The sequence below is a fragment of the Salmo trutta genome, chromosome 9 (genome assembly GCF_901001165.1).
Source record: "Salmo trutta chromosome 9, fSalTru1.1, whole genome shotgun sequence".
Taxonomy (NCBI): domain Eukaryota; kingdom Metazoa; phylum Chordata; class Actinopteri; order Salmoniformes; family Salmonidae; genus Salmo; species Salmo trutta.
The window spans coordinates 5,076,076-5,098,644 of NC_042965.1; the positions used below are offsets into that span (position 1 = coordinate 5,076,076).

The 22,569-nt window shown below is 41.7% G+C and overlaps 1 protein-coding gene across 2 annotated transcripts; it reads right to left on the reverse strand.

Annotated features, from left to right (window-relative positions):
• Nucleotides 1-503: 503 nt before the first annotated feature.
• On the reverse strand, nucleotides 504-19,409 carry hapln1a (hyaluronan and proteoglycan link protein 1a). Of its 2 annotated transcripts, none has more exons than XM_029762169.1 (4): nucleotides 19,079-19,409; nucleotides 6,080-6,430; nucleotides 3,333-3,635; nucleotides 504-3,121 (listed from the first exon to the last, which is right to left on the reverse strand). In XM_029762169.1, the coding sequence occupies exons 1-4, from the start codon at nucleotides 19,176-19,178 to the stop codon at nucleotides 2,832-2,834; spliced, it is 1,044 nt and encodes a 347-aa protein (XP_029618029.1). In that variant the 5' UTR covers nucleotides 19,179-19,409; the 3' UTR covers nucleotides 504-2,831. The 2 variants fall into 2 exon arrangements, with proteins under 2 accessions (XP_029618029.1, XP_029618028.1); XM_029762168.1 differs by having other exon boundaries at nucleotides 6,059-6,430.
• Nucleotides 19,410-22,569: the final 3,160 nt, after the last annotated feature.

Below are 22,569 nucleotides of genomic sequence, written 5' to 3' on the forward strand. Positions count from 1 at the left end.
AATACACACAGTATTAGAGGATTATGTAGGATATGTACTTTCATTCAAAAATTGCATGATACACTGAAAATGGAGACAGAAGAGAATGTCCTTCATATGCAAACTCCTATGCTCTGCAAACAGCTTTCTACTGCACCAAGAGCAACCTCAGCATTTATAGAAACATAATTCATGCTTGTTGGTTCAGGTCCAACAAAAACAGAAATACAGAGAAAAACAACCTTTACATGGAGGGTAAAAAGTCACAGCATCAAAAATGTATTACCAAGTTTTTATTTTCAGTTTGTTATTTTGTTTAAAAAGGTACTAGCTATTAGAATAGAAATGATACCTCCACCGAGTACTGTGTATCAATCTATTTAACAGTGCATTTTATCTAACTGCAGTTAGTAAACCAGGTTCAATCAAATAACCACATGCTACCTATGTCAATGCCAGAACTAGGAAAGAGAAAAAGGTAAGCCGAAATACAACACACAAAAAAAGAAAGATGACCACCATAATTTGTATGATCAGTTTTATTGGCAAATATTGGCTTCAATAGGCTAGTGGTTGTGATTTCAGTCAACACAGATCTCAGTTGTCGACCTCCTGCATGTCCTAGGGGACCATTAGTATTCTAATGCTAAGAGAATACAAAGCAATAACATATATAGACCACAAGTCAGATGCAATATTTTTAGTCTCTCTTTTTTCCCACTTTGTATTTGTTTTGAAATACTTGGACTCTTTTTATCTTCGAGTCTGGACTCGACCAACCTCTTCAAGTCAGGATTTAAGTCAGACCCTGCGTTTTTATTTGTGTGTGAAGATAAAAGCTGCTCAACATCGTTTTGCCAGAATTATACATTTGGCAGTTCTCAAAGCAGGTCTTGGGTGGCCTGGATGGATCACCCAAAATGGTCACCTGGTTTAAGGCACTGTCTTAAAGCACTGTTGCACACTAGCAACGGGGTCTTAAAGGGGGTTGCATACCCTGAGAAGTGTAATGTAAGCCCTTTTTTTGCAGCTCGTAACTTTGGTGATGATGTACAATCAACCCAAATCCTTTGCAACAGCAGCAGTTTGTTAATGTGGATCCCTATTTGGCTGCCATTCCAGTGTTACAGACATACAGCTGTTTCTGTACTGCTGTTAAATACCAATATCAGAGTTCCTCTTAGTTTGCAAGGATTCACTCCAATTGTATTGCAATCCTGATATGCACTTGGCTGTGAGTGGATGGTTAGGTCATTGTATTTAAACATTAGGCCTATAGTACGCTGAGATTCTTCCTTCACTGACTTTTAGCTGAAATTTGGGTGAGGGGCAGGTATGTGGAGAATGTCTTTCTCTCAAAAGAGATGCTAAAATGTACAATTCAAAACAATTTGACAAAGCAATATGCTACACATAGTGACATAAAATGATCATTAGAAAAATATAATGAAAACACTTTTTTTTAAAGAACAAAAAAGGTATATTAGTAACACTAATCGCTCAGTATGGCTATTGATTTAAACTAGCTATGGCGAGTGAGTGACAGTTCGGCACGCATACATATATTTTATGCCTTAAACAGAAATTAAACAAACTTTAATGTCAGATCACAGTTCATAAAGTTGAAAAGTACCCCAAAGGATTGTTAGTAGAGGTGTAAGGGGGAAGTCTTTAGACACAGATGAGAGAAAGGTATCATTAAAATAAAAGCAAAAATGCAAGGTGTTTTTCAGAGATTAGGGTCTGTAAATTAATAGCAGACTTTTCTGAAATTCTGAAACTTTGGAACAATATCCTAGTTTACTGTTTCAGGAAAGTTAGCTTGCTAGCTTGAATCTCCTTTGTGAAATGCCCCTCTGCTCAGATGAATATTCACTTCAGATTCGGATTGAAATATATATTTACATTTTTTGTGGTAGCATTACTGTGCAAGTGTTACTGGAATCAAAATAGACTTCTGCCATAGTCAAACAGTGGTCATTATGTTCATGCAATTTAGCTCATAAGCTGCTAGATAGGCCACAGTACATGTTAGTAAGGCCTCTATTCAATCAGATCTGCTTTAGCCGACATCCGAACAGCGGTTGTTTTTGCGGTGTTGCGGGTGGAACTGTGTTAGAGCTGTCAAATCCACAAGTGGCTCCTGGCATTATACCTAAAGCGCACGTTGCCATTGGCTGCACGGAGTAGAATTAAGAGAAATCCTTTGTAGTCTTGTTTCCGGGTTCAAACACTGGAATGTGAGACGTAATCGACACCATGATTAGGGTGATAGAAATCCTCATTTCATTGAATGATTTTCAATTAGAACATTATTTCTATGTAGCCTACAATTTGAATGCGAGTGGGACGGTTGTAGCTTTGCAACAATGATCAAGACCAGCTGCTCACCGATTTGACAGCTCTAATGCAGTTCCACCTCCAACACCGCCAAAACAACCGCTATATAGATGTTGGCTAAAGCGGATCTGATTGAATCTAGCCCTTAGAAGATGTAACTCATTCAGTCCATTTCAACCATAGTGCCGTATTATTATATGACCAACATTTTGTATAACTAAAAATGCTATTGTTATATTATATGAGCAACATATTACATGACTGAAAATGTTAAGGAATAATGCTTGTTTCAGCTTACAAAATAGTTTTGGATCGTTGCAGTATGAAAAATTAGATTTTACAGTATTCATTAAAAAACAATTATCACAGTATTGGTAAGGTAATGAGCTGATGCTACTTCATGCAAATTAAGTCCTGACATGCATCTTTTGTTTATTGGTGGTGTTGTTGTCGTTGTTGTTTTTCATTTATGGTTATATGGGTTTGGTGCTCAGGGCTAAGCCCTTTCCTCTTCACTGCTGGCCCTTGAAGCAGTAGACGCCGAAGAGCTTTTGCTTCTTGTCGGGGAATCCCACAAAGCGCACAGCCGCCTCTGTCGGGCTGCAGTTCCTGCGGGGTCTGGAGATGGGGTAGCGGACACTGCCGTCAGCCAGCCAGCCAGAGTCGCAGCGGTCATAGCCATTCAGCTTCCATGCAGCATACATCTGGCCCACCTTGGCGATCTCAGCTCCGTCATCCTGGCACGCCTGAGCAGCCTCGTTGAACGTTAGCTTGTCGGGCTGCACCAGCCAGTAGAAGCGGCCTGAGGTCAGAGAGGGGAAGACGGCCAAAGGAAAACAAAGGATTTTGGTTGGGTTGCCTAATTTTAAAGAGGGGTCAATTAGATATGCTGATGAACTCTTCCCTAATGTAATGTATGTCTATCTATTTCTACTACTTTTGTTCAAATAATAGATACTGCATGTCCAATGTCTACCTAAAAAACAACCATATAAAGCAGAAAAAAAACTCACCGTTGACGGCAGAGGTGAAGCAGAAGACATCATAACGGCTCTTGGACTTGTCACGCTGGCCGTAGCTCCTCAGGCCCGCACCGGAGTTGACTCCTCCACAGGCCCGTCTGGGGTTGGTTATGGGGTACTGCACGGAGCCATCGTTCAGCCAACCGGCATTGCACCAGTCAAGGCCACTCCTCCAGGCCCCGTAGAGCTGGTCGAAGGAGGCCACCACAGAGTCCTGGTCCAGGCAAGCCTGCTCAGCATCGTGGAAGTTGAGGTTGTATCGGCCCAGCCGTGGGGAGTAAGGGAACACCACACCTGGGAATGAGCAAGGAGCTGGGGTTAATATCATAGTTAATTTGGCTCTTAGGCTAAATGGAGCACCCATTCAGGAAAATGCCAACTGAACTCACTATTTATTGTAAGACAACTATTAGCGAGTCTGAATCAATTGTTATCCTTTTTATGACATGTACTTTTTTAAATGTGTCCTTATGTGAATGTTTCTTAATTGAATCACCACAGTGGACAGAAACCCATTGCATAGTTATGCATGTTATATGAAAACAGTTCATGGAAATCTACCGTAAATTAAAACATACAGACACACATAAAACACGGTATATCACAGCATACTCTAGGAGAGGAATATTACTCTAACACAATACAGTCCATCTGAATACAGATACATTTGGATTTATGTTTTACACACTCATCCTCCTGTGGGTTTGCAGACCCAGCCAGCCAGTAGGATGAAGAATGTGTGTGGTCCTTGGGTCTAGACTGGACCAGTCATGAGGGATTGGGGGTTTCTGACATACTTTCAGATAGTATATGTTAGTGAGTGTAAGCTATTGCTGAGCTTGGTCCTGCAGCTCCTGGTGAGTGATAAAAGAGCAGCCGCCTTCAGAGAGGATTCAGACTTCGCTAACTGATTCATTTTGTGGTATTCTGCCCCTCAGCAGGGAAGGAAGATTCATCTCACTCTGTTTACGTTTTAATTAGGCTGTAACAGCCAAGCTAGCAAATACGTTAGGCCAGCACAAGACTCCAAAGCACTATAATAGAAAGTACAATCATCAACTGTGTCCAGCAAATGGAACCTCTGGTGTCAATCATTTGGTGGTCCAGTTATGTGATTTTACAGCCGTAAAACAGCCTCTTAGGTATTATGGTTATGTAATTGAATTAATTCCCTTAACTCAGACTTTGCTGGTCCACTCCTCTATTGTCCTGACCAGTATTTTATGTGTCCGGCCTCCAAGCAAATGTAATCCCTTGTACATGTGAAATTTTGTCCAGTCTGGCTCAGTTGGTAGAGCATGGCACTTGCAATGCCAGGGTTGTGGGTTCAATTCCCACGGGGAACCAGTTTGAATATGTATTGACTCACTACTGTGACTCACTCTGGTAAGAGTCTGCTAAATGCCTAAAATGTAAAATTCTGTGAGGGAAAGGTGGCTGTAGTGGTTGTTGACATACTGTTTAGGAGATGCAATGTTCTTGGAAAGTGGCAGGTAGCCTAGTGGTTAGAGCTTTGGACTAGTAACTGAAAGGTTGCAAGATTGAATCCCCGAGCTGACAAGGTAAAAATCTGTCCTTCTGCCCCTGAACAAGACACTTAACCTACTGTTCCTTATGCCATCATTGAAAATAAGAATTTGTTCTTAACTGACTTGCCTTGTTAAATAAAGGTAAAAATAAAAAAGCACTGAATTGGACTTCAACAGCCCTTCTTCATCCCTTGTTAATGTACTTTGTGTCACTGCTAGCTAACAGAGAGGGCGGCATTTGGCCCTTGGTGGTTAAGAAACAACTAAGAGCCGATAAAGCAAAAACAATCCCCTGTAACACATTAGATTGTTGCATCTGTAGTTTCATCTTTTACACAAGCCTGCATCCCATGGTAGCCTAAGTAGCTGAGTGCTTGACTGTCAGATGTAAACAAGATAACATTTAATTGGATTACTATGAGGGAAAATCACAACCAGCACTGAGGCTTTTCATTGGGCATGACTTTGTTCCAATGTTAACAATAGACAGTCATTCCAGCCTGCTTTTATTATGGCCAGCTAGCTAGCTTTTCTCTGATAAAGATCCCTTTTCTTAAACTGGAGCAGAATCTGCTCAGGCGGTCTTGGCCCAGATGGGAACTATGACCGTGTAATAGTATTCAATACATTCAGGCGGACTCAGTTTTATGAATAGAATGTAAAAAAAGGTTGTATTTGTGCCACATATTAAAAGGAAGAACAGGACTCCTTTCACGATTATGCAAATAGTACTGTATGAGCAAGGAGGATGTTTGGATCGATGCGGAGTGGGATTAATTCAGATGGAAAATGTGTTTTCATGTACTGCAGTGTAAGGCTGTGTGAATATAACCAGCACAAACTCAGAAAAATTTACAAAAGCTGTCTTCTTTTTTGTCTTTTGTCTTTCTACACATAAATCAATATAATGGTGGTGAGGTGTTGAAAATAAGGAAATAGGCTCTGGTCTTGAAACCATTATTTCTTGGCTCTGGTCTTGAAACCATTCATTTCTACCAAACAGTAGTTTATGGGTAGGGTCATGAAAACCTCCTGTCCTTATTGACAGGGTAACAAAAGTACAACAACACCATAAAGACACAACAGTGAAGACAAAATTAAATGGAGGGTTGTGACGTGATGTGTGGGATGATGAGATGAGATGGCCATCGCTGAGCTGGAGAAGGAAGTAAAAAGATAAAGATTTACCATCACTGTAGCCTACACTACCTTGCACCTCCAAGGTAACCTCATGAAGGACATCCTCCATGCCATCAATGACCTCACAACGGAACTTTCCCATGTCGTCCAGGGACACGTCACTGATGAGCAGTGAGGCATCATCATCGTCGGCCTCCAGCAGGCGGACACGGCCCAGGAAGCTGCCGTAGCTCTTCTTGTGGAAGCCCATGGACACCAGCACATCTTCCTCCAGTGACTCATCCGCAGACAGCTTGGTCCACTTGATCCTCATGCCCACGCGGCTGAAGGACATCCCATGCTGGCGGTGGAGCCGGCATGGTAGAGTGATGTTGGAGCCGCGACTGGCAAACACACGGTTCTGATCACCAAGTTCAGTCTCTGGGAAGGACAAGAAAAGGTGTAGTGTAAGTCAAGATTTACTAAATCATCAGAAGAATACAGTAGAATACGTAACAAAGTTGTATTAACTTCGTCCAAGCGACGTTTGAGCTAACATAGGCTAATGCGATTAGCATGAGGTTGTAAGTAACAACAACATTTCCCAGGACATAGGCATATCTGATATTGGCAGAAAGCTTAAATTCTAGTTAATCTAACTTCACTGTCCAATTTACAGTAGCTATTACATTGAAATAATACAACGCTATAATTTGAGGAGAGTGCACAGTTTTGAACATGAAAAGTAATTAATAAACAAATTAGGCACATTTGGGCAGTTTTGATACAAACATTTTAACAGAAATACAATGGTTCATTGGATCATTCTAAAACTTTGCAGATACACTGCTGCTATCTAGTGGCCAAAATCTAAATTGCAGCTGGGCTGGAATAATACATTATGGCCTTTCTCTTGCATTTCAAAGATGATGGTACAAAAAAATACAAATGAACGGTTGGTTTTTTCTTTGTATTATCTTTTACCATATCTATTGTGTTAGATTCTCCTACATTCCTTTCACATTTCTATAAACTTCTAAGTGTTTGCGTATCCTTGCTTCAGGGCCTGAGTTACAGGCAGTTAGATTTTGGTATGTCATTTTTGGCGAAAATTGAAAAAAAGGCGCGGATCCTTAAGAGCTTTTAATTACTGGTGTCAGTTCAGACGTGTCATGTCTTTTAATGTTTTGAATTGATTTTAAAGATTGATTTGCGAGGACATACAATTTTACAATAATTATGCTTTTGCATGTGTTTGATTGGCAAGCAAAAAAGCAGTAAAAATCTCTGAAAATGCCCCTCTCAACATTGCCTATAAACACACACACACACACACACACACACACAGACACACAGTGGTGTAAAGTACATCTTAAGTATTTTTGGGGGTAATCTGTACTTTACTTTACAATTTATATTTTTGACAACTTTTACTCTGTAAGAATCTAGTGAATTAAGTATATTTTAAAGAAAAACTTTTAGACTTTCACTCAAGTAGTATTTCACTGGTTGACTATCAGTTTTACTTGATTAATGTTCTATTTACTATTACTCAAGTATGACTTTTTTTACCCCTTTTTTCTCCCCAATTTCGTGGTATCCAATTGATAGTAGTTACAGTCTTGTCTCATCGCTGCAACTCCCGTACGAACTCGGGAGAGGCGAAGGTCAAGAGCCATGCGCCCTCCGAAACACACCCAACCAAGCCGCACTGCTTCTTGACACACTTCCCCTCCAATCCAGAAACCAGCCACAATGTGTCGGAGGAAACACCGTACACCTGGTGACCTGGTCAGCGTGCACTGCGCCCAGCCCGCCACAGGAGTCAGCGATGAGTCAAGGATATCCCTGTCGGCCAAACACTCCCTAACCTGAACGACGCTGGGCCAATTGTGCACCGCCCCATGGGCCTCCCGGTCGCGGCAGAGCCTGGACTCGAACCCAGGATCTCTGGTGGCACAGCTAGCACTGCAATGCAGTGCCTTAGACCACTGCGCCACCCGGGAGGCCCTCAAGTATGACATTTGAGTACTTTTTCCACCACTGCACACACACACACACACACACACTCTCTCCCTCTTCCCCTCTCTGTAGTGGTCAATCAGCTATATCATCAAAGTAGCCCTTCAGTCCTAAATAGATTCAGCTTTGGGAACCAGCCAGTCTCCCGCCTCTGCAAATCATCTGCACCTAGCTCTCACCAAACTATATACCATGACCAGCTCTGGCAGTTAACAAATTCAACGTTACTCCACATTAACCGCCAAGATTAAATGTTTATCTTTCACCCACCCCAGCTGAGTTGTGTAAAACATGAGTTGGGCATCCTGCTGTTCAGCATTTACAAAAAAGGTGACTATACAGTTTGCGAACAGAGACGTTTTCCCTCACGTTATGGACATCATCAATCTTTCCCTTCCTCCCTCCCTCCTGGACTCCCTCCTAACCAGGCCACCCTTCAGTTAAGAGAGGTAGCTGCTATCAGTCACTCCATGTGAGTTCCCACAATCTCCCTGACCTCCAGGCCCTTAATGAGAGTGGTGCTTTGTGGGGACCCCACCCCGTGGTTGCCTACACACAGCCCACTGAGCCCAGGCAGGGACATGATGGATGCACTTGACCCATGACCCACTCACCACTGGTGCAGCCGCAACCAATAAACCTGTGTGTAGAGCCCCAGGATATACAGCCCCATGGGCCAGACAGAGCAGCCAATGGTCACCACACATCAGCCTCTTCTTAAATATATGGTGTGGTAAATTAAAGTGTTTAAATAGCGCAATGCTGACACACACCACTTCAATGAACTATACAAGCATGGCTAAAAGACAAACAGTTTGTCTATATGATCGAGAGTAAGAGTAAAATAAGCATTTCATGTAGTATATGCAGTGGTGGAAAAAGTACTAATTCGGTAAACTTGAGTAAAAGTCAAGATACCTTAACAGAAAATGACTCAAGTAAAAGTGAAAGTCACCCAGTAAAATACTACTTGAGTAAAAGCCTAAAAGTTTTTGGTTTTAAATATACAAAAGTATCAAAAGTAAATGTAATTGCTCAAATATACTTAAGTGTCAACAGTAAAAGTAAAATATAGTATAAATCATTTCAAATTCCTTATATTAAGCACACCAGACAGCACAATTCAATTTTTTTATTTTTTATATATGGATAGCCAGGGGCACACTCCAACACTCAGACATCATTTACAAACAAATCATGTGTGTTTAGTGAGTGCGCCAGAGAGGCAGTAGGATGACCAGGTATGTTCTCTTGATAAGTGTGTGAATTGAACCATTTTCTGTCCTGCTAACCATTCTAAACCTAACGAGTACTTTTGGGTGTCAGGGAAAATGTATGGAGTAAAAAGTACATTATTTTCTTTAGGAATGTACTGAAGTAAAAGTAAAAAAATTAAAAAGTAGAGGACACATTCCCCCCCAAAAAAACTACTTTAGTACTTTAAAGTATTTGGACTTAAGTACTTTACACCACTGCCTGTATGTTAGCGTACGTAACATTCTCAAACAAAGCAGAATTTTCACATCCCCTCCCCTTTGAGCAGAGTATGCCTGTAGAAATCATCAGCAGCCTTTGGTAAGAACCAAGTCCCCTTTCGAGTCATAAGCTACTGTAGGTTTCCATCCAATTGGCGACAGATTTAAATGTGAATTTTGTAAAATCTCCATAAAAACAATATGCACATTTTCTCACCAGATATGTGTTTCCATCAAACTGACTTGTTGCAGATAAAAATCTTTGCGTGATGATGTAGTGCACATGAAACTACTTTTTGCAGTTATATTCCCATGTACCACATAAAAAATACAAGTTAAAAGGGTTTCCATCTCATTTTCAACTCTACTGGTGGTTTTCTCAGACATTTTTTTTGCTTTATATAGCGGGTGTGCCCACTCTGGTATTGGCACGTGCGCCTTAGCCAACAGCGCTATCTGCGTGCTGTTGGCTAGAGCGCAGGTATAGCCTATGTCAGGGGTCTACAACCTTTTCTAGCATGAGAGCTACTTTTTTTTTAATTACGTTGCGAGCTACTAGTTTATTTCTAGCTTTCAAAAAGGCACATTGTTCTCTTCTCCTCTCCCCTGCAATTCTTCTCCAGGTCCTTAATGTACAAGAGAAAGTAGTGCACTATGTTTTTGTCCCTTTAAAATCTATATAATAAGTGATTATTTTCCCAAATTATGTTTCCTCATTTTTAATTGCTCATCCAGCGAGTGAGGAATGCTATTCCTTGACTACAGCTCAGCGTTCAACACCATAGTGCCCTCAAAGCTCATCACTAAGCTAAAGACCCTGGGAATAAACACCTCCCTCTGCAACTGGATCCTGGACTTCCTGACGGGGCGTCCCCAGGTGGTAAGGGTAGGTAACAACACATCCGCCACACTGATCCTCAACACAGGGGCCCCTCAGGGGTGTGTGTTCAGCCCCCTCCTGTACTCCCTGTTCACTCATGAATGCACGGCCAGGCACGACTCCAACGCCATCATTTAATTTGCCGATGACACAACAGTGGGGGCCTGATCACGACAACAACGAGACAGCCTACAGGGAGGTCAGAGACCTGGCCGTGTGGTGCCGAGACAACAACCTCTCCCTCAACGTGATCAAGACAAAGGAGATGATTGTGGACTACAGGAAAAAGAGGACCGAGCACGCCCCCATTCTCATCGACGGGCTGCAGTGGAGCAGGATGAGAGCTTCAAGTTCCTTGGTGTCCACATCACCAACAAACTAACATGGTCCAAGCACACCATGACAGCTGTGAAGCGGGCACGACAAAACCTATTCCCCCTCTGAAGACTGAAAAGATTTGGCATGGGTCCTCAGATCCTCAAAGTTCTACAGCTGCACCATCGAGAGCATCCTGACTGGTTTCATCACCGCCTGGTATGGCAACTGCTCGCCCTCCGACCACAAGGCACGACAGAGGGTAATGCGTATGGCCCAATGCATCACTGGGGCCAAGCTTCCTGCCATCCAGGACCTCTATACCAGGTGGTATCAAAGGAACGCCCTAAAAATTTTAAAACTCCAGCCACCCTTGTCATAGACTATTCTCTCTGCTTCCGCACGGCAAGCAGTACTAGAGCACCAAGTCTAGGTCCAAAAGGCTTCACAGCTTCTACCCCCAAGCCATAAGACTTCTGAACAGCTAAACAAATGGCTACCCAACCTATTTGCATTGACCCCCCAACCTCCATTATTACACTGCTGCTACCCTTAGTTTATTATCTACTGTATGCATAGTCACTTTACCTCTCCTTACATGTACATATGATCTCAATTACCTCAACTAACCTATGCCCCCGCACATTGACTCTGTACCGGCACTCCCTGTATATAGCCTCGTTACCGTTATTTTATTGTTGCTCTTTAATTATTTGTTATTATTCTATTTTCTTATTCATTTATTTATTCCGTTTATTTAGTAAATATTTCTTAACACTTATTTTATCTTAACTGCATTGTTGGTTAAGGGCTTGTAAGTAAGAATTTCACTGTAAGGTCTACACCAGTTGTATTCGGCGAAAATGTCCATGTACTTTCGGAATTGTTTGGCAAGTTACTCATAGCTACTGATAGCTCGCAATTGACTTGTTGGAGACCCCTGGCCTATATGATGAGATTATTGTTATGGACAAAAGAGCAAGATTATTTTTATTTTTCAAACTGCAGCAAAGCATCCATTATCATGTTACCAGAATAAAAGCCTCAATATTTTTTGAAAAGGACAATCAAGCTCATCACCTTGTAGTTTCACAACCCTGTGAAGTTCATCATAATTGATATTGTCTGTAGCCTAATAAACTGCATGCTTTTCCGACAACTCCATGTGAGTTCCCACAATCTCCCTGATCTCCAGACTCTTCACAACAATATTTGTGCATAAAAGTGTTTCCACCGACATCTCTCGCATTCTTAATTTTACTGACATAAAAAGATGCCACCTTGTCTAGTATATTTTGTTTTGTCAACATTTGGAAAGTTTACGGAAAAACGTTCTGTTTCCAATAGGCCTGTAATTAGATTTTTTTCCGACATGTACTTTACTCATATAAAGGTTGGATAGATATCTGGTTAGTGATCAAATTATGTCAGTAGCTACTAACTAGTGTCCGCAGTCATCCTAGCCAATGTGTAAGCTTAACAAAATAATATGCTTCTCTCTCTCCCGTTTCCCTTCCTCCCTTCTGTGTCTGACTGTCTCTTCTGGTTTCTCTATTCCTCTTTCTCTCCGTCCTTTCCTCTTTTTTTGTCTCTGTCGGGTTCTCCTTGAGCCACACCAAAGCCATGACTGGAAAAGGGTTCTGCTGTCTCTTCAACGGGCAAAACCTTTTCCACATGTGCCATTTACAGATGCAGGCATTACTACACAGAACTCCAGGTTTGCAGCATTCCGCTCTGATCATTTCTCCCCCACACCCCAATTTCCTCCATCCCTGCTTTTCACCCAACCTCTCTAAACCCCATAACCCCATTCTCCCAAGCACACAGCGCAAACAGTCGACACGTGGCTCGGCTTAATAGAGTGGCCTATACGTTATCAGTTGCACGCTATCCTGCAGAGGGGTTTAATGAGCAGAAGCTGTGCTGCCTGACAAATGTAATCTCGCCCTATATCCCTAACTCCAACCGCTCTAGCATTTCCTTCCTTTTCTCAGGGCTGCAACTCACTCACCACCATCCTTCCCCTCCATACCCACCCAGACACCTCGCCTCCATGCAGGCAGGCAGGCGCACCAGACGCATGCCAAAGGGTTTACGAGGCAGGAAAAAAAAATCTTAAAAGAATGGGGCATGGAGAGTTTCATGAAGAGGCCCAGTATCTTTGCATGAATTCTCCCTCTGTCACCGGCTTATGACTCACAGCTTCTCTCTGCCTCATAAATTCTGGACTTGGGAAGCCGATGACTGAAGTTTCATTGGAAACTGAAAGCCCAGAATGACACAATCGCTCCTCATCAAACCGGGAGCGCATGACAACGTCATCGCCAGTTGGCCAGATGTGACGCCATCCAGGATTTATCCCTCAATGTTTCGGATTCTTATTCAACAGATACGAGGCAAAATAATAAAGACCTCGTTTGTCTGATTTATAGAAACATTGTTCTAGAGCTCATAAGCCACTAGCTGAGGTTTATAATCCCTGAACATATGAGGCTGGGGATGGTGTGTACATGGTAAAAATAAGAGATCTCATGGCGAACAGGAAACACTATGTGGTTGAATGTAAACTAAAAAACCCTGTACAAGGTGACCCCATACAGCACATAGACTGGCCACGTGCATCTGAAACATCAGGAACAGACAGACCCTGTACAAAAAGAATATGCAAAGAATGCCAATGTAAAGATATATTGGTGAACTCTTGCACCCAAAGGTGCCTAATTTCAGTAGAGATGTGAATGTAAGACTGCTCTCCTACCCCTGTCCCTGTTACCTGAGTTACCAGTGGATATATTGCCCTTGAGGGTATGTGGCCCCAAGTAATATACACTGCACTCATAAAGTGACAGCTTGGCATGTGTATTTAACCACTTGGCAAGCAGCTAAACATTTTTTTTCTGTCTGTCATATATCAAGCCTTAGCTTATTTATACAAGGCTATTTCTGTGGGGTCAAGGGTTCCTCCTAATTGTCAGATGTAACGTATAGAAATGGCTCATTAAACCATTACCAACCATTCCCCCCCACATATTTTGTTATGGGTGGGGTGAAAATGAAAGAGAGGAGAGAATAAGTAAATGAACACGTGCATGACAATAAAAAGTACAGCAGAAGCCAAGACCTACTGCCATTTTTACGATCATACACAATTCTCTCTCACTCCATAAAAGCTTAAAGTATTGCGTTATTGGAAACAGCTGTGTCTTTGAGAGTGTAGCAATGTAGGGCAATAAATGAACAGTAACATCATAATGGAATAAATGAATAGCAACATCATAATGGTCCAACGTTGCCATGCGGCATATATTGCATGTTCGGCATCTACAGAAGTTGAATAATGTTATCCTAACCTTATGTTAACTTTGTGTAATTGTGGTCTTTGAGATGTTGAAGGAGCCACAGAGGAAGTTGATTAGTCACTAATTAGCCTATAAGCCTTCATCAGTATGTATACAGAGAGAGAGTATGTTACACAGCTGTAACTACATGTTTATCACTGAGTGAAAAACCACACCAACCCAGGCCTGCTAGACATGCTATCCTTTACAACATCCTACAGCTCTGCACAGCTAGCCTGAATCAATAAGAAGATGGAGTTAACAGGCATAGCTGTGACCAAGGCACACACCTACACAAACACCCCTGGCACGTGCCCAAAAAACGTCCACTCAATCTCATACACACACACACACACACACACGCATGCATTTTCGAGAGACTGATAAACAGCTTCTATCTCAAGGCCATCAGACTGTTATACTGCCATCACTAACATAGAGAGGCTGCTGCCAACATACAGACTCAAATCTCTGGTCACTTTAATAAATGGACTAAATAAAATGTATCACTAGTCACTTTAAATAACGGCACTTTAATAATGTTTACATATCCTACATTACTCATCTCATATGTATATACTGTTCTATACCATCTACTGCATCTTGCCTATGCCGCACGGCCATTGCTCATCTATATATTCATATGTACATATTCTTATTCATCCCTTACATTTGTGTGTATAAGGTAGTTTTTGTTGATTTGTTAGATTACTTGTTAGATATTACTGCATTGTCGGAACTAGAAGCACAAGCATTTCGCTACACTCGCATTAACATCTGCTAGCCATGTGTATGTTTTTGATTTGATATGACAAACGTCAACTCCCCCCATATACATTTTTATGTTGCGGGTAACAATTTCATATTTTCTGAAGTCTCTACCAACCAAGGGAAAAGGGAGAAAACCTGATCCCACCTTCCACTTTTACCTTGCAATCCTACTGGACATCATTCCACCTGCCAATCAACATTGTCCATCAAGTTATGTTGTCGTATGCTATTGACGCTACATCCATTGTTCCACGGTAATATATGTATACCTACGAAAATGAGAGGGATCGCCTAGTTAGTGTTGAATGTGCAACATAATGTCCACTTCATGCGCTAAATTATGTAACGAATGTTTCATTAGATTGTAACTTTCCTACAGTAGCCAGCTGACAGCAAACATATCCTTGTACAATAATTTCCCCACTGCAGATAGGCTATAATAGCATACTGATGCATGCATCTATCGAAATGTGATTTAAACTCACTCTCCAATTTTTTATTGGGTTAAATCAAATATGCTACTATTAGGCCAACATTTATTAATTGCCTACATTTACAAATCGGTAGACGAATGACAATCATTTACAACATGATGCAAGAGATTTCGTTTGCAAGCCAGGGCCAAATCACCTTCTTTGAGCAAGAAAGAGAATGTGATCATTTTATAAAATAGAAAAGAGTGATAACATTTTTGCATTAAATACCTTACTTCCTGAAAGTTGTGTATTGATTATATACTGTATAGTATGCGTAATTAATGATTATTACTGGCAATCTACAGCTGCAGTGTTTCTCATTGGATTACCACATGTAACAGGTTTCCCCAACTGGTGGTTTAATTTGGCTCAAGTTTTCTGAGCAAAAAAAAACCACAAAACAAAATATATATTTTTTTCGTAGCTTTTTTTTCATTGTTGGACATGAAAGCCTGTAAAAACACTAGGAAATCAACTCCAAGTATCCCCACGGATAATAGAAGGACACGTGATCATATACAAATGTAAGCAAGGTTTGAAATGATTGTCATTGTCAAATATTATATCTGTTTGGGCTTCTTGTGGTCAATTTGCAGTCTAAAAATAATGTGTAATTATGCTTCAGCCCCCCGACCATCTGCTCAACAAAAATCGTCCCACGGCTGAATCTAGTTGATGATCCCTATCATAAACTTTAACTCACGTAGCCTATTACATTATGGAATAGGCTACGTGAGGGAAAGTTAATGAAGACAAAATAAAGCCAGACGGACACATGGAATTATTTGATTTGGATGGATGGTTGACATGACAGAAAGGTAGGCGGGTGCAACTTTGCTTCAATATTTCTTGAGTGCATAAAAGTTGTGTGTTGTGTCACGCACAGCATTTGGATGGACTAGTGTCAGCTAAAAACCTTATAGCCTATCGCGCATTATATTCCGAAATTCGAACACAAACACACCAGTGACACCATTTAGGTGATAAAATGTTGTGAGCACAGTGTTTCTGATCAGTTCGGCAATTATCGTCTAATGTATTTTTGTGGCTACAATGTCATCTTCAGTCACAGCATTTTCTGCTTGGTTTCCAGAGAAAGGCATTGAAAGAGAGAAATTAAACTAGGCTCCTACTGAGGTATAATTATGCTTCTGACAACAGGCCTATAGTAAAAGGTTGGTTGATGTGCTAAAGTCTGATGTATTTTGAAAGCTGCCAGTGACAGTGTTGTGAAGATGAGCAGTTTTCTTGTGCATGTGTTGTTGCATGAGCAGTAAGCCGGGCTGCTGTTTCCTGCTTGCTTGGCAGAGATCCAAAAATGGTCAAATTGTGAACCGAGACACAAATGTATCACATAAAATGAATATGCCATATCTCCCAATCGATTGTGCATCCCAAATGTTGTATGTTCACTGTGAAAGAACATTTATTATTTTCATAGATTTGCGTTATTCCACAAAGTTCTATCTAGCGCTGCAGTGACAGGGGGCTGAATAACCTTGTGACATAGCTCTAGCTCTACCTCGCTCTCGCTGAGTGAGAGAGTTGCACACTGTGATAAACAGTCCAACAATGAGTAAGAAATATTTAGGCACAGACATATTTCAGCAATGTGTCGTTATTCCCCTTTAATTCAAACACCATAATGTATACAATACTGTACCAACATCACAGCCCCCTCCTAACGCAGCCCCCAAAAAAACCTGCCAAACTAGCTCGGTCCTAAGCCCCTTCCCAAGCCCCAACTACATCCAAGCCCCAGCCCCAGCCCTGCCTGAGTCCCTTTCTAAGTCCCAGCCCCAGCTCTGTCCAAGCCCCAGCCTCAGCTAGCCACAGAGTTAACAGATCATTACATCAGTTGGGAGGGAGAGTCATTTGGACAGTGTTCAGCACAGGGCTCTATAGTTTGGCTGTGGCTGTTCATCTTAACTTCCTTTCTGTCAGAATGCATGTACTATTGAGGATTTTCACAGGCTCAGAGGGCCTGGGTGAGTCTGTGGAGCAGGCACCGCCCCTTGCAAAAGCGTGAATTAAAATGTCTTCTCGATATGGTTAGTATGAAGATCGACTGTATAAAGTAGGGCTGGGTGCCGGCTACACAACTCTGTGTTGTTTGTGTCGCACTGCTTTGCTCTATCTTGGCCAGGTCATAGTTGTAAATGAGAACTTGTTATCAACTGGCCTACCTGGTTAAATAAAGGTTAAATATATATATTTTTTAAATAAACATGCACACACTTCTGACATCATCAGGCCACAGGAGTAGAACAAACGTTTACACAGACAGACAGAACAGCAGCATCTCATCTACAGACTCTGAGGAGGTGTATTTTTTTGCCTTTTGCCAGGATTTCTCTCTCTACCATGATAGAGCTAGCTGCCCACTGCTGGCTTGCTTCTGAAGCTAAGCACGGTTGGTCCTGGTCAGTCCCTGGATGGGAGACCAGATGCTGCTGGAAGTGGTGTTGGAGGGCCAGTAGGAGGCACTCTTTCCTCTGGTCTAAAAAATATCCCAATGCCCCAGGACACTGCCCTGTGTAGGGAGCTGTCTTTCGGATGGGACGTTAAACGGGTGTCCTGACTCTGAGGTCATTAAAGATCCCATTGCACTTATTGTAAGAGTAGGGGTGTTAACCCCGGTGTCCTGGCTAAATTCCCAATCTGGCCCTCCTACCATCACGGCCATCTAATCATCCCCAGCTTACAATTGGCTCATTCATCCCCCTCCTCTCCCCTGAAACTATTCTCCAGGTTGTTGCTGTAAATGAGAATGTGTTCTCAGTCAACTTACCTGGTAAAATAACGGTAAAATAAATCAATAAAAACATGCTGAAACTCAAATCCCCTGAGTCAGCCTACAGGACTGGACAAATTCATTCAAATACTCTTCACTTTGTACATTGAGACTCTAGTTTGAGCTTGAACCATATGTTTCTCAGTGGTATTGTACTATTGCATTTGACAGTAAGATATCTCACAGTATTTGGTGTAGGCCAGAGGTGCTATTTAAGTTAAACTCAATTGTGTAGCTTGAACAGGTGCAATCTGAAAATGTCCCCCTCCAATCTTCCACTTCTCACTCCCTCCTAATAAATACATTGTAAAGGAACAAAAAAGGCCAAGTGGTCCAATTGTAGACATAATAATCAATTATCACCATGGCCTTTTTTGCCTTTACCTCCCTTATCTCACATCATTTGCTCACATTGTATATAGTCTTTTTTTTTCTTTTTTCTACTGTATCATTGATTGTATGTTGTTTTACTCCATGTGTAACTCTGTGTTATTGTATGTTGTCGAACTGATTTGCTTTATCTTGGCCGGGTCACAATTGTAAATGAGAACTTGTTCTCAACTTGCCTACCTGGTTAAAGGTGAAATAAATAAAATAAATAAATAAATAAATAAAAATCTACAGTTTATCTGTAAACAATTCTGAACTAGAACCCAATTTGAGCTACAATGAAGACGGACACATTTTCATTCTAAAAATAGTAGTTTGGTCCATATGCAGTGTAAAACCGTTAGTTTGTGATGTGTGGAAGCAAGCCATTGGGAGTGACAGGCTGATTTATGCTCAGCCAGTGGCTAACCGTAAACCGTTAGTCAGTGAGTCAGTCGTGAGTCAGACTGTGAATGGCATCCCAGAGAGGGTTCCGTTACCAACCACTAAAATGACCCTGCTGTTATATTAGTGTATGGTCCCACTTTACTGAGGCCTCATGGCATGCACATGCACATCCCTGCACGAACACACACACACACACATGCACAAACCCACAGAGACACATCACACAGACACACACACTTACCTGCTGTGTAGACTGGTGTAGAAGCAGTGCTGTTGGTATCACTGTACACACTGCTGGCCAGGGTCAGAGAAAGCAAAGCGGTACAAAGCAGAGCTATCATTTTCTCTTTCTTTTTTTCACACCAAGGGGCCTCTTCACTGGAAATGTAAAGAAATTCAAAATTAAATGTCACACTAATTAGCTCGGTAGCAAATGTAGCAGAATCAAGAGTTCTTTGTTTTCTTTCTTTCTTTTATGAGGTGTGCCAGTAACTCTGGTGCAGCAGCCGCCGGTAGTGCTACTGGAAAGTTTGGGCTCCTTAGAGGTCCACACAAGTGCCTTTTATTGTAGCCCAGCATGGCTGAGACCACTCCCCCTCAGAGGGAGAGAGCCCATCATCCTGGCTCTCCTCCACATCCCCATAATGTTAGGTGTCTCCACGCTGGTATCCGCGAGGAGCAGAAAAGGTACACTATATTGTCCTCAAAGTGTACCTCAGGAGAGTCCACTGAACAAAGAAACATATTCACAAATATTTGTATTGTGTCCCTTCAGGTCCAAAGCAAAAAAAAATACCTTTATCCACTCATTTGAATTACTTTCTGCTTTTTGGTGATCATTTTGTTCCTGTGACCACAATGCTGCTTCTTCCATGTTCTTTGTAGCGAGACTGCAGCACAACATAAACTATTATAGTACTTTTACTATGGCTGTAAGTCCTGCTGTAATGTTTTACTTCCGCAACTGAAATACAAGCACCTTTCCAGTTGAGAGGGGGGAAAGCATAATCTTAAATAGAGACCGCACCTGCCTGGGGTTTGTGTTGGGGTGTGTGAGGCCCTCCATGTGATTTTACCTGCTCTTTCTTTGCAGCTCTTGCTGACATTTCATGTATTTCTACATCCAGTGATGATGCAAGCACCTAAAACCTGCCCGACTGCAAATCTGTACAGTGCACCCAAAGTTCCCCTCACTGCAAATCCATCTCCTTGCCTTCACGTTCTTTATTTTCCCTTAATCTCCTCCTTTCTTTGGTTTCTCAGTCTAACCTTCTCTGTACAGTGAAAGCCTATTTTCATGTCCTACCATTTAAAGTTGTTCTATGGCAGATGTGTGCAATAATAACTGACTAGATAGGGACACTATACGTAGATAGTGCCCTCTTCAATGAAGAGGACTCCACATTTAAACTCTAATCTGGAAACCTCTTCAGGTCTTTCTGAACGGATTCGATAGGGCTGCTTAGGCTATTCCAGGGTATGGCGGGTGAGGGGTGTGAGGAGGGGGAGTGTGTGGTCTGTCTTAATCATTTTCTCTGCCGTCCGGATGGTCCTTGAGTGACGGCAGCACTAGGACGGAGGAACAAACCAGAGATTGTGCCCTGGGCCCCTCGATCACGAGAGTTGTTACAGCTGGGGAAATTCAAACATTTGATATTTTTTTCTCTCGGTCTATCTCTCTATATTATTTTTAACACCCTGAGATGTGACAACACCCCTGTCACAGAGGACCCTATGGACCCTTGTTGTATAGACTAAAGCCCCAGCTAATCACATCTTCCACACCTAAACCTCCATCCACCCTCGATGTTACATAAGGTTTGATTTAAGTCATAAGTTTACTATAGAGATGAGCATGGGGACGCATAAACATAAATACTATAAACCCCTAGTCTCATGGCAGAGATAGGAACTTGGAACGTAAGCTAGCCAGGTGCAACTTCAATCATCTACTTTAAGTTGGCAGCGGTAGGATTCAGTAAAGTTTTTATCTAAAATGCAAGGGAACTCAATGTATGGTGCAATATCGCATAGATGAATACCTTTGCCTATACTTTCAACAGATTCTAGTCCTGTGGTAGTTAAAGTTTGAGCAATCCCAAAGTAATTACAGGGACAATGTTTGGCAGATCGTATGAGCACTACATACCTGCTCTAGGCTGGTAAGTAACTCTAATGAATGGCTCTGTAACCACTGGGGGATTTCACCTCAACATACAAGTCTATATAGTGTTTTCCTCTAATCAAAGCAAGCACCGCTATGATTGTGATAATTTTCACCCCCACTGAGAGGAACACTTACAGACAAACCACAAGGGCAAATGTAGATCCAGTGAACACACCCACCATTCTGCATCCAAATATACAATGCTATTGAATCAGTTTATCTTCGATGTGAGCAGATTTGAACAGTATTGTTTTACTCGAATTTACAACGGGAAAAATCATGTAAGTGTGTTTGGACACGCAATTCAACCTTTGAGGACACAACTGATACCTGACGTTCCCCAACTATTGGCTTTCTCTGTTACTTTAGCATTCCATGCTTTAAAAAAAATCCGATTTTCCCAAGGGTTTTCCTTTCCAATGGCAGCCTTCCGCATTTAAGATGGAAGGTGGCTGAGCTACAGCTGTGTTTGTCAGACCAATGTGTTTCGAACTTAATCACTGGCAATTGGCCTTTAACACAGTTCTGTTGAAAGACTGCTTGAAAGTCTCTCATTTGATGTTTATTAGGATCCCATTAGCCACTGCAAAATCATCAGCTACTCTTTCTAGGGTACACATGAATACGTGACATAATACATAGCACAGAACATTATTAGTCATGGGCTGAATTACATACATTTTAAATGTCGCAAACAGCCTATATATCAGTACATGCGCACAATACCAATGTCTAATACATAGTACAGTACAAATTACAATACAATATATATAAAATGGCGGTGTCTCTTCACAGTTCCCTTTGTGTAGTAAGGTGTTCGTTTATCGTTTTTTTAAACTGGTTTTTGTCACGTGCTCCCTCTCCGGCCTCTAGGTCACCAGGCTACTCGTTATGGCGCACACCTGTCACCATCGTTACGCGCACCTGCGCATCATCAGACTCACCTGGACTCCATCACTTCCCTGATTACCTTCCCTATATATATCAGAGCAGCTCACAGATCACTGCACCTGTACATAGCCCATCTGTAAACCGCCCACCTACCTACCTACCTACCTACCTACCTCCCTACCTACCTACCTACCTCATCATCACCACCACCACCACCACCATACTGGATTTATTTATATATTTATCTTGCTCCTTTGCACCCCAGTATCTCTACTTGCACATTCATCTTCTGCACATCTACCATTCTATACTGTAATTACTGTAATTACTTCGCCACCGTGGCCTATTTATTGCCTTAACTTACCTCATTTGCACTCACTGTATATAGACTTTTTGTTTTCTTTTGTTCTACTGTATTATTGACTGTATGTTTTGTTTATTCCATGTGGAACTCTGTGTTGTATGTGTCGAATTGCTACGCTTTATCTTGGCCAGGTCACAGTTGCAAATGAGAACTTCTTCTCAACTAGCCTACCTGGTTAAATAAAGGTGAAATAAATAAATAAAATAAATATGTCACTCCCTTTGGTTCCTTCCCAGGGCGTCATTGTTTCTGTTTCAGTTTCATGTCTGTCTGCTGTTAGTGTTTCTTGTGTTGTATTATGTTCCATTTA

Coding starts and splice junctions, on each gene's coding strand:
- hapln1a (XM_029762168.1), bottom strand. CDS start 19,178: ATGATAGCTCTGCTTTGTACCGCTTTGCTTTCTCTGACCCTGGCCAGC. Junction 3,636..6,058: donor TAGTGTAGGCTACAGTGATG/GTAAATCTTTAT, acceptor GCTCATTCCCAG/GTGTGGTGTTCCCTTACTCC. Junction 3,122..3,332: donor CTTCACCTCTGCCGTCAACG/GTGAGTTTTTTT, acceptor CTCTGACCTCAG/GCCGCTTCTACTGGCTGGTG.